Here is a 12,662-nt window from a genome sequence, read left to right on the forward strand (position 1 = left end):
ACTAAAAACTACAGCATGGATGTTTGGGAAGGAAGTTTGAGAGGCCTAAGAGATGCCACAGAAGGATTTGTTTGCTTAGTACCCGGTTGTTCCAGGCAAGAGTGCATTCCCAGAAGGCATTTCAGATGTGAAAGATCTTTCCAACTTTGAAAACAGCATTGGCAACAGTTTGATTTGAAATGGAGAAGGACATTTATTTTCCCGTGCTTTTTACCTTTATCATTAATATGAACATTATTCTCTACTAAACAAAATAAATTTTAGCTTCTAGATAGTGTGTAACCACATGGCATCACCTGAGAGCCCTCCATGCATCTGCACTGCAGTTCTGCATCAGGCCAACATCTTCTGTTTCCTTGTCTCAGGCTAAGCTGTTCAGTTACATTTCTGTGTGTGCAGGGCACAGTGCAGTGATAAATTGTGTAATGGACCATTTTGCTTAGGCAGTTTGGATATAGCTGTGCTGGAGATGTGGAAGGTGAAAGTCCTTGTTTGTTTTTGTGTGTGTGTTTAGATCAGTGCAAGTCTAGACCAGAGACTGTCCCCGGCTTCTTTTATCAAAGGGAACATGAAGAGGTGTGGGGAAGGATGGAATGAAATGGAATTTAGTATCTCACTCGTGAGATACATCCTTAAAATGATCATCACCTTCCCTTTCAAGGAGTGGCTGGAAGTCAGGACTGCTGTAGTGGTGGGCGAGACACCTCCAGCTATCAGCCAAGGTGCACTTGTGCTAAACAATCTCCAGCTGGATTAAGAAGTGCCAAACTTCTCACTTGGGACTAGAGACATTGATATTTCATCTGGGTGTTTCAGGAAAAGGAAACAACTAAGAAAAGCCCTAGGAACGTGGCACTGCGCAGACCTCATGAGTCACTGGGGGGACAGTGATCCCAACGGAGGGAGAAATGTCCAGATCTGAGATGGAAACTCCAGGGGGAGGCTGGAAGGTGAACCTCTGCAGGAGGCTGGTGAAGAAGAGGAAGAGCTCCATTTTGGCAAGAGTCTCTCCAGCACAGATCCTCCGCCCTGGAACAAAATGCAGAATGGCCATAAGAGAGTCAGTGAGAGCTGCTTCTTGAGCTGTAGTCAGGGGAGAGGAGAGGGTAGGAGAGGAGAGCTCTGGACAGAGTTTGTGAGGCCAACACTAATGAGAAAGGAGTATTAGATGTCCAATTTCCCTCGGACCCCTAAATCCAAAATGCAAGATACCTGCTGAAAAAGGCATGAAAGCTTCTTTCTTTACAAACTTCCCCTCAGAGTCGAGGAAATTCTCAGGGTAGAAGATGTCTGGTTTCTCCCACTGGGATTTGTCTCGCAAGACAGAGGCAAGCAAGGGGATGATGTAGGTTCCCTGCAAATGAAGGCAGAGCAGTTATTGCACTGAGGATGGTTTTGCTGTCACCATCAGAGTGACGGTAAGTGTTGGGGTTCAAATCAGAATCACAGAATCACAGAATCACTAGGTTGGAAAAGACCTTTGAGATCATCAAGTCCAACCCTTCCCATCCTCTACTAAACCATATCTTTGAGCTCATCTACCTGTCTTAAATACATCCAGGGTTGGTGACTCAACCACCTCCCTGGGCAGCCTGTTCCAATGCCTGATAACCCTTTCAGTGAAGAACTTCTTCCTAATGTCTGATCTGAACCGGCCCTGGTGCAGCTTAAGGCCATTCCCCCTCATCCTATCACCTGTCACTTGGGAAGAGTGACCAACACCCATCTTTCTACACCTTACTTTCAGGTAATTGTAGGCCTCCCCTCAGCCTTATCTTCTCCAGGCTAAAGAACTCCAGTTCCCTCAGCTGCTCCTTGTTTGCTCTCCAGCCCCTTCACCAGCCTGGTTGCCCTTCTCTGAACATGCTCCAAGACCTTGATGTCTTTCTTGTGGTGAGGGGTCCAGAACTGAACCCAGTACTTGAGGTGCAGCCTCACCAATGGCGAGTACAGGGGCACAATCACTTCCCTGGACCTGCTGGACATGTTATTTTTGATACAAGCCAAGATGCCATTGGCCTTCCTAGCCACCTGGGCACACTGCTGGCTCATATTCAGTCAGCAGTCAACCAACAACCTCAGGTCCTTCCCCTCCAGGCAGCTCTCTAGCCACTCTTCTCCAAGCCTATAGCGCTGCATGGGGATGTTATGTCCCAAGTGCAGGACTCTGCCCTTGGCCTTGTTGAATCTGATCACATTGGTCTCAGCCCATCGATCCAGCCTGTTCAGATCCCTTTGAAGACTTTTTCCCTACCCTCAGGCAGATCGACGCTTCCTCCCAGTTTAGTGTCATCTGCAAACTCACTGAGGGAGCATTCAATTTCTTCATCCAGGTCATTGATAAGGACATTGAACAGAATTGGACCCAGGACTGAGGCATGGGGAACACCACTTGTGACCGGCCTCCACCTGGATTTATCTCCATTTACCACAACTCTTTGGACCCACCATTCAACCCACTTTAGTAGGGGAGTTCCTATCAAATTAGCTGTGAGAACTCCAGTGTGAACAAGTAGCCTCAGACAGAAGCATGACTTGAAAGTAAGACATGTTACATTGGGGGTGGAGGGAAGAAAAGTAGAAGATGCCTCACCTTGGGAATGAAATAGCCTTTGAGGATCACGTCTGCAGTAGTCTCATGAGGCAAGCTTAATGGAAGGATATTTGCAAACCTTTGAATTTCATGGACAACAGCATCTGTATATGGCATTTGAGTTCGATGCTCGATTCGTGGGGGGTTTGACCCTATTACTTGCTCTATCTCTTCTTGGACTTTCTCTGTGAAAAGAACAGGGATCATAGAATCTTAGACCACCCAATGTCTCTTTCTCCTGCTAGGAATGGGGGGATGTGGAGAAGTCACTTTTTGTTCAGTGTTGCTCAATGTGAAGCCATATTTGAGGTGACCTGATGAGAAGGAAGCTGCTGATTGCCTACTTTCCACTTACTCTGAATTTCAGGGTATTTCATCATGAGCAGAAGGCCCCAGCGCAAAGTGGTGGATGTGGTCTCCATGCCAGCTACAAACAGATTTCTTACAACCTCAACTAAGTTTTCATTATCGAAATATCCATTGGCCTTTCCATTCTCCTGGAAACACGAAACGACATCAGCTGATTAAAGATTCAGGATGACATTTTTTCATTGGAGAACAGGGTAATAATTTATATATGCAGCCCTCATGGAGGAGTATCATCTAAAGGCTAAGAAGGTTTTGAGGGGATGCTTTGAGAAACTTATTCTAAGATAAGTCTTCAGATGGCTTGTGCTGCTCACAAAAATACTCACTCAAATCAACAAAGGTTTTCAGCTTGGATAATGTCAATGATTACAAGAATATTTTGGAAAAAATCGAGTAGTCATAGGGGCTCCCCATGTAATTCAATCGTTTGCTTTAGAGATTTTCTCACACTGGGTCATGGAGCAGAGTATCTTGCAGGAATTTTGTTAGGAAGAAAAGTGAATTTTTTGTCAGACCTGATATGAACTCAAGAGGTATTGGAGACTTGGCCCATGATGATATTGCTTTTGCCTGCTACTAGCATCAAAAGAGAGCCTAGAAAGGTGGTTTGTGTTCCCCGGCAATACAGAGACCAACATGTACTCTTGCTATAGCAGACTTGGGATGAAACTTTGTGAGTCGATACCACATAGATGTGAGGGCTGGGTACAAACACTGATGCATTTTTAAAAGAACTGTAAAACTAGAATTTCTTTGAAGCAGGTAAGTGAAACCCTGTGTGAGCTGGCAGCTGAAACCAAGAAATATGTACTAAAGAGTCTTGGGCCTAGAACTTTCCCTGGGTGTTTCTTCATAAAGGGTGATGTAAGTTTAAAAGAAGTCAGAAATGTTGGAGTACAGGAAGTGGTTTTAAACTAGAGGTAAATACAGGTTCTCATGTTTTGCTTGTTGAAACAGTGCATTGGATTTTCCTGATAAATCACTGGGGATACATTAAAGGTGATTAATTTATCTTCTAGCTGAAATGACTGCACAGTCTTTTAACCTGACCACAAGTTTTGGTAGAACCTTTGCACATAGTAGATCTCTGCTGAAGAATGTTTATCTATCAATCAATCCTTCAAAGGAAAGTGAGGAGATTTGAACAAGCTTCTAGGATTCAATTACCTCTTGTTGTCTCACAAGGAAAGTGTCAATGAAGCTCCTCTGGTCATTTCTGTCCAGGGCTTTGAGATGTTCTACGAATGTAACCTTGATAAAAGCATTGATTTCTTTCATATTCTGAATAAAAATTTTGTAGTTCTTCAGGAAGAATCCAAAGGCTGGGAACGTGTTGTATATCTGCAAGATGCAGAGATGGTTAAGAGGAAAAAACAATTGCTAAGTAAGTGCACCACAGTTCAATAGTGTATATTAAGAAAAGCCCTTAGAGAAAATGGTACATAGCCTTATATTCATTTGTCCTCCTTCGCTGACCATCTGTGTAAAATGGTTAAAATTTATTCCTTCTTACACTGAGTATTAATCACACTAATTGATGATGGCCTAGAAATCCCTTCATTTTTCATAGCTCCTTGACACTATTTCCTACCTCTCCACTCCTAGAGAACTTAGTCTTCCCTCTCCACACTGGTTGGAATTGGGAGTCTCAAGACGAAGTGGCAGTTACAGGCTTTTCCACCCTGATTTTTACCTTGTTGTTTGTAATGCGTGATGGGGAACAATGACCAACCTCTATTACTAGGGGATAGAATTCTTCTATTATATTACATGTTCAGTTCTTCATGAAAGGAGGAAATTATAACTTCCCAGATTGTGCTGCTAAGAGAAGAGTCCATAAATTGCATCAGTGGTCCACTCTCTGCTACTTCAGGTCATGCAACGATCAATGTTGGAGTGCTGTGTGTACCACTCTGCTGGTACCTCTGTATACCAGTGCTTTTGAAGAGTAATATTCAAACAGTGGGAATTACCGAAACGGATGGAGATCCAAAAATCCTGATGTTTTGGTTCACCAATGAGACAAGCCTTTTGAATGTGGGATCTTCATAGTCAAAACGCTTTCCAAACAATATGGATACAATGACATTAGCAACAGCGGCATTCATCATCAGAGTCAGCTCAAGTGGCTTCCCTAGGTTAGGAAAAGGTGGTGCAAACAACAAAGTCAATAGTTACCAAAATTAATTAAGGTAACATGCAGAGGCTCAGTGGAGTTTGACATATGATTGACACAGAGCATGAATGCTGGAGAAAGGTAGATCTCTGAAAGAATTCAGAGACACTTCCTTGAGCCTTAGCATTTTTGTAGGAGGCTTGAGGAAAATCAGAGTGTTACGAAGGGAAGATTCCCCTTACCTTTCTGTGCCTCAATGGTGTTTGCCAGGCACCCATACTCTTCTACAACACGATCCTCTATGGCCTTCTTGCCCATTCCAAAGTCTCGTAAGGTTGTAAGAGTAAACCTTCGCATCACTTTCCAGTTTTCTCCATGTGAAAATATAACTCCTGAAATAGAAATTTCAGCATAAGAGCAAAGATTCCTCATCTATCCTGAATCCTGGTAAAGATGGGTGCTAGCAGGAAACCTGTTAAGCTCTCAAGCAAGACAGGTTATGTCCCTTCATAGAATGAAATAAGACAGAAATGATGCATCAGGAGAAAGCTCTGAGTGTGTGAGGTGTCTGATGTGGATTTTGTTTAAATTTGGTTAGAATAGAGAGTTGGATTTGTGCCTCTGGGACATCACCTGGAATGATTAGTGTGCTCATTAATCTTAGATGTCTCCTTCCTGTGAGATGCATGCTTGCTCAAGAGCACCTGTGTTATATAGACTGTAGAAAGTAAATGAAACCTCAAGTATGGGCATCTGGAAAATCTCCCCACTTTGATGGGGCTAATCCCATCCCCCTACACACTAGACAAGATGCAGAGAATTCTCAGTACCATCTACAGATAAATTTCAGTCAAGGTGATGCTGCTATTTACTCTCCTAGTACCTGTCATGCTCTCTTATTCCTGCTTAGACTCTTGTTTAAATATCTGTCCTTAATGAGGAAATAAAATATTTGCAGGTGGGTTGGCATTTAACAATATATCGGTTACTCAGAGCTGGTCACAAGATACAAGTGGACTCACCCTTGCTTTCCTGTCAGAAGACTACAATCTCTCATGTCCCTACTTCCATGTATCCCATGACTATTTATAGTTATCAGAAGACTGGGATCTGGATCTGTGGAAGGTGAAATCTGCACCAGAACTCAGAGCAAGAGTGAACTCTCTCTGAGGAAGCAAACTGAAGGCCTAATATAAACTGAAGGCCTAAACTAAAATATTTTTTATTCTCTCTTAGAAAGAGATTTATTCTCAGGTGTAAAATGAACTGGAAATTTTAAAGTAAGCATTCAATAGTACCAGTCTCACAAGGAGTTTTTGGATATAGGGCTGATGATGTAGCAGACACTTCTCAGCTTGAATTTGGTTTATGTGGCAAAGCTTTTGTTGCTGGTGGTAGCTGTATGGCTACAGGGGTGGCTTTTGTGAGATCAGGAGATGCCCCCATGTCATCTCTTCAACACGTCACTTCTAAGGGAAGATTCAGCTGCAGACTCAGACCTCTAAAGTGCATGTGTAAATTAGGACTTTCATCTCTCATTATCCCCAGTGAATATCACCACACATTGTTCATTTTTCTCCTCATTTCCATTGTCTCACATGCCTAGCAAAGCAAAATGAGACATTCTGCATTCTTCTCTCCATAGAGAAAGTCTCATTCTTCTTTGCAGAAGACAGGCTTATGGGGAACAGAACAGCACACTCACCTTTTCCTTTTGTTGTTTCTTCAATGAGTGGTATTTTAGGTCTCCCTGAAAATGCATCTGCCTGGTTCACCAGAGCTTCCTTCACTGCATCATATCCTGATAGCACCACTATTTTCCTTTGGCCCATCTGAATGCTGAAGACTGGGCCATAGGTTTTGGATAGCTGGTAGAATGAAAGGAGACAATAAATTAAGGTGATCTTTAAGGTCCCTTCCAACTCAAACCATTCCATGCTTCTGTGATTTTCAGCAAGCTGAAAATAATTGTTATTTCAAGAGGTTTAATGTCTTTCCTGCATGGCAGTGGCTTTTCCTTCACTCTCCAAAATGTGGTCAATTTGTCATACAAATGTTGGAGCTTCTATGAAAAAAAGAATCACAATGGGGTCAGTAATCCTTTTTTAGGTATTTGAGTCACAGACTTTTAGAGGGGCTAAAGGAAGAGCAGACCAGGCTTGGCCCTGTGTTCCTTTGAAGAGACAAATGGAAAGTTTCTCAGTAATCATAGCAAAACTTGTTCAGGTCCTGGTATACAAGTCTGTGGAGGTACAAATCAGCTGGAATAATGAGTAACAACTCTGAAATAGTCTGGAATTATGCCTTTAGTGATGACATGCAAAAGCTGCATCCACAACCAGGCAGGGATAGACTACATGGCTCACATGGGAATGAAATCCAGGTAAGCAGGTAAAGAATGGCTTAATTTTACATTATGAGGTAACTGTGTCCACTACATAGACTCTGTAGGTAGTGAGAACTAACAGGGAACAGGTAGTAACTGTTCCCCAACTCAGAAGGGGACCAGTTTTCAAGGTGGTAGTACATCAGGGCACAAGACCTGTCTGAAACTCTTAATTCTGCTGTTCATGGCTTTAAGGAGTAACACAGTGAGAGGACCCCCCAAAATCACACACTGACTGTCACACATCATCCTGAAGTCCTGGAGCTTACTGCCACCAGATACAAAAGAATAAACAGAGTTTCTTTGTTCTCTGCTTTGGGAAACCAGGGAAGTTCCTCCTTCATGATAAGGATGAAAGGAGAGGATCAAGAACATCTTCACTGTCACCACACCTCCAGAAAGTTCTGGTCTCCTCCTTAAATATTTCAGCAGTTCCTGGTGGAAGTTCCTGTAGGAACTATGGGGACCCTTTCTTCTAGTTACTTTTGTCTGAGGAACCTCAGCATCGCCTTTGTTCCACAGAAACAGGTCAATACTCTTGATGCAGCAGGAAGTCAATTCCCCTGCACTGAACAGGATCACGTGATAGGAAGAGCAGTTACTGCAGATAATGAATTCTGCTGCATTTTCATCTGCCTGTCCTAAGAAAAGTTTGTGCTCCTTTTGGAGGTCAATGACTGCCTTGGAGAGCTTTAAGGAAAGGAACAACATAAGTTACCTCTAGCATTGTCAGGAAAGGTCTCTTCAAATCCATGATGTGCAGATTTCCAACGATGGGTAAAGGTCTGGGTCCTGGTGGGAAGTTTTCTTTTGCATGGCTCTTCCAGACATGTTGTCTCTTCAGAACCAGCAGGACAATAAGTATAAACAGTAACCCTGCAGGAACAAGGATGGCCCAATCCATTGTCTTTCAGAAAAGGCTTAGCTAGGAAGATGAAAAGTGTGCAATGTCCTGTCAGAAGTTAAGAGTTTCAAGCAGTAATGGAAATTCTACACATGCACAGATGCACACTTCACCTCTAAGAAGTGGTAGAGATCCCTGTCTGGAGTTTTACCCTTGGACAATTCCTTCCAGGCACTTTAACCATTGAATTCACTCGTTTTATCCTATGCTGGTTACTGTTTAACAAGCATGTCTAAACTAGTCTTGTGCACTGGCAGAGATGTCTGTGGGCATAAGTCCAATTTAAAAACAGTAACTCAAACATTACCTTGAACTGTGAGACTGGAAGGAGGTAGGGCAAGAAAGAAGAGATTTCACTGGTTGCTCACACATTCCCTTCTCGCCTTATGGAAGATGCTGTGGATGCCAGATCTTGAAAAGAGCAAAAGCTCTGCTGACTGGAAATCTGAGACAGTTGTGAAGATTCCTTTTGAGTAACTGGAATGTGGGTTTATAGCCTTGATGTACTGTGGGTCCTATAGTGGAAAGCTGCATTGATCAGAAGTACTAAGAGAAGAAGAACTGGGTGTTAACCTCCTCTGAGCTAGCTGAATAATTTGTCATGGCACACACATCTTTGTTACAGCAGGAGTTCAAACAGAGGGAAATGCAGGGTCAGATTTATCTGGCCAATTTATGAGGTCTGTTCAGATTTGATAGCCTCAACTACCTTTAAAGTGAATATGGAATCACTGAATCATAGAATGGTCTGGGTTGGAAGGGACCCCAAGGATCATAATGTTCCAACTCCACTGCCACTGGCAGGCCCACCAGCCTCCAGGCCTGGATCTACACAAGGTCAAGGAGTAACTGCTCTTCCAAAACCAGAAGCTGAAACTGGTCAGATAATGTATGTCTTACATGTTCCTGGTTTTCATGTAATGATTGAGGCTGCAAGGGAATTCTGGAAGTCATTTGACACAGTAGTGCTGCTCAAACAGGACAACCTAAAGCCAGTTGGACAGTAGCGACTGTATCTTCATCTGTGGCAGTTGCCTTTGATATCCAGCTGTACACCATTTCAGGAAGAAAGGTGGAGAGAAGAGCTTCTATGATTATCTCTGAATAGGAACCAAAGCTCAGGGGAAAGTTGAGAAATGATGGACTCGGTCGAGGAAAGAGGGCTGAGGTACAGTTTAACTCATATGTTTTACAGTCTTAGAGAGTGAACAGTGGAGAAAGAAGAGTTAAAAGAAGCACCCATTGAGTAGAAACCATCCAGGACTTTCACTGAGACTGACCACAGAAGTTGGGCTGCAACATTTAGAACAGTGTTTGGAATCTTTATATAGGTGTAGACAACTAACTGCACATTACCTTGAGGCAAGAATGTGAACGCTGTGTGATGTCCAGGCTGAGCCCTGTGTTCTTGACTCTTTAAAGGGTCAAGATCCCTGCAGAAGATGTCACCAAAGGCATAGGAGAGGAGTCAGACCCCTGGGGGATGGGGGTGTGGAGATCTAGAGGAAAAGACCATAGTCACCTGGCTGGAAGCCTGGAAGAGGAGCTAGAGCATGCCTGCCCTTGTATCAGCTTGCCCTCAGTCTGCTGCTGCCCCTGGGGTCTCTGGAGGAAAGACCAGGACATTTCACCTACTTGAAAGGTGTCCTGGAAAAAGTCCAGGCACTATGTCTAGCTGTGTACCAGTTGGCCTGTTTCTACTCCACCTCCCCAAAGGAGGTAAAAAGTCACTGAGAATGTCATTCTTTCCACATATATCTATGATTTAACTATTAACAAATAATGAGTCAGATACTGACTCCTGATTTATGAAAGGAAGCAGCAATTCCAAGTTGTTTCCCAAGAAACAGGCTCTGTTTTAACTCTGTGCAGAGTTTCAGAACAAGCACAGCGTTTACCTTCCTGTACAAGACTGGGTTATTGGAAGGACACTGGGAACTAGGGGTGTCTTTTGAAATGCAGTGGGAGAAGGAGGTGATCCTTCTCATACCATTGTCCTTGCCTTCTCAGTCCCACTGATTTCAACCAGATCTCTGGTTCCTGCAGTGCTGGCAGGTAGTGATTGAGCTGACTAGAGTGAAATTGTCACAGGCATCAGTGACAGGCTGTGAGTGTTTCTCTCCTGCTTGGGAACAATTTTCCTGGGCGTTATTTTGAAGTGGAGATTCAAGCTCCTGCTTTGGGCAAATATTTGTGTCTCCTCCAAGTTCTGACAGGCAGGTTTTAAACCAGATGTGTTGTTTCTACAGTGTTTGTTAAGTTTATGATAGTCAAATGCTTTGCTGCTCTATGGTGTTTTACATGATGCATGAGGAGAACTTGGCCAGATCCTTTCAGGAACAGGAGATAATTCTTGTGGTATTTAGTCATATCAGTAAGCAAGACTCAGCAGAGCAAGAGTAAATCTTTACACCGACCCAATTCTCCTCATCTAACATGACCTCAAGAAAAAAATACCCAAAGCAGGTGCAGACATCTTGATGGAAAATTAGGGGATCTGGTCACATTAGCTATGGCACCCATAATAAAGAAAACATCTTTGTGTCTTTGATGATGCTAGAGACAGTGTGATTCTAAAATGGGAAATTTTGGGTTGTTTTAAGAGTTTAATGGATATCATTGATATATAAGTTATTCTGAAGTAAATTAGTTCTTAGTTCCAAGTATAGGATTTCCTCTGGTACTCTTCAACATGCTTGCACTGTAGTTCTTAGTTGAGATGCTACCTATTATTTTCTTGCAGTAGGTTGTACTAGTATTTGTGTGTATCTTTGTGTGTGTCTGTCTGTATTTGGAGGTCTGCCTTGGAGGTCAGGGAAGAAAAAGTGTCTTTGTATGGGTGTGTGATCAGTGCAGCACCACAGACTGAACCCTGACCTGTTTGCTTTGTGACAAGATGTGGCAGTGGACTATTAATATATTTTGTACTGAATGTAAGAATTTTGTGTTTTGGCATCAGAAATACAACTGAGAAAAGCTCTAGGAATCATAGAATCATAGAATGTGTAAGGTTGGAAGGGACCTTTAGAGGTCAGCTAGTCGGGCCCCACTGCAGTAAGCAGGGACATCTTCACTAGGAAGGTGGTATAGTGTAGACATTGTAAGGCTTTGGGTGGATGGAAAACCCAGTGGAGGGGAAGAGGTCTGAGATGGAAACCCCTAAGGGAGGATGAAAGGTGAACTTCTGCAGGAGGCTTGTCAAGAAGAGGAAGAGCTTTCTTTTGGCAAGAGCCACACCATACACACTTAGTTAACAGATTGGTACCAGTGGGAGAGAAAGAAGGATGTGTGTCCCCAAGAAATATCAAATACAGCTGACCATCTGATCATTTAATTCACACTTTTAATCAGCAACAGATTCGAATACATATAATAAAATAAATTTTATAGGCAAATGTCAGGTAAATAGCTTTAAAAGAAATTTAAATTACACAAATTACATTTCAGTAATGATATACAAAGATGTTACTCTAAAAAAGGTAGCACTGAATATCTGTAAGACTGTCTTTGAAGTTATAATCATCTACTGATGTTTTGGAAAAGGGCTGAGTGTCAATAAACTTGACCTTTGGATAATTTAAATAAGAGATAATTGCAAATAAGAGGAAATAATAAGAAGATTAAACTTTTTTCTTTGTCTGACTCCTTTTTTTCACTTCATTAAAATTTAAACTGTCTGTATTTAATCTAAACAAAATAAAAATCTCACTGCATTAAAACCATTAAACTTGAAATTTTTAGTTAGAAAACCACCAATCCCAGTGACTTCTGTCAGTTTGACCCTAACAGAGATGTAGATTGGTTTTCTGATTAAGACTGGCTACGAGGAACTTTTTGTAAAGGATGGCTGACCTAACCTCCAAAATGCCAGGAGTTTGAAAAATATGAACAATCTGCTAAGATTTCTTTCAATAATGACAGAAACGTAAGAAAGAGCTTACAGCATCCTGATGGTGGAGTTTAAGTTCAAATTGAAATTTACACACAGTTGCTATTTAAGTCTTTCAGATCTTTTATGCACAGCTTAATAAATGTTGATATTGAATGTGTTTTCACTTACTTAAAAAAAACCCTAACCCTTATTTAAGCTTTTTTTTAATATAAAAACAAGACAAGGTGAAAACAAGGGTAAGACAAAAGGAGTGTTCAGCATTTGTTGGAGTGGATAAAACTTCGACGGTCTTTTTTGAAGAAGAAAAGAAATGCTGGTCATTGTGAGCTTCAAATTTGGAGTAGTTGTACTTTAACTTTGAGTTACTTTTCAGTCCCATCCTCAAAGTTCATCCTCCACTCT

At 42.2% G+C, this 12,662-nt stretch overlaps 1 protein-coding gene across 1 annotated transcript; it reads right to left on the reverse strand.

The window, feature by feature from the left end:
* Window positions 1–768: 768 nt before the first annotated feature.
* LOC311189306 (cytochrome P450 2K4-like) lies at window positions 769–8,368 on the reverse strand (the record flags this gene model as incomplete). Its single annotated transcript, XM_084260941.1, has 9 exons — window positions 769–1,029; window positions 1,213–1,354; window positions 2,594–2,778; window positions 2,949–3,090; window positions 4,130–4,303; window positions 4,936–5,096; window positions 5,321–5,470; window positions 6,784–6,946; window positions 8,183–8,368. 9 exons carry the CDS (start codon window positions 8,366–8,368, stop codon window positions 842–844), a joined length of 1,491 nt encoding a protein of 496 aa, XP_084117067.1. The 3' UTR covers window positions 769–841.
* Between the last annotated feature and the right edge of the window lie 4,294 nt (window positions 8,369–12,662).

Source organism: Gallinula chloropus, assembly GCF_964237585.1.
Source record: "Gallinula chloropus genome assembly, chromosome: 3".
Classification (NCBI taxonomy): Eukaryota; Metazoa; Chordata; class Aves; order Gruiformes; family Rallidae; genus Gallinula; species Gallinula chloropus.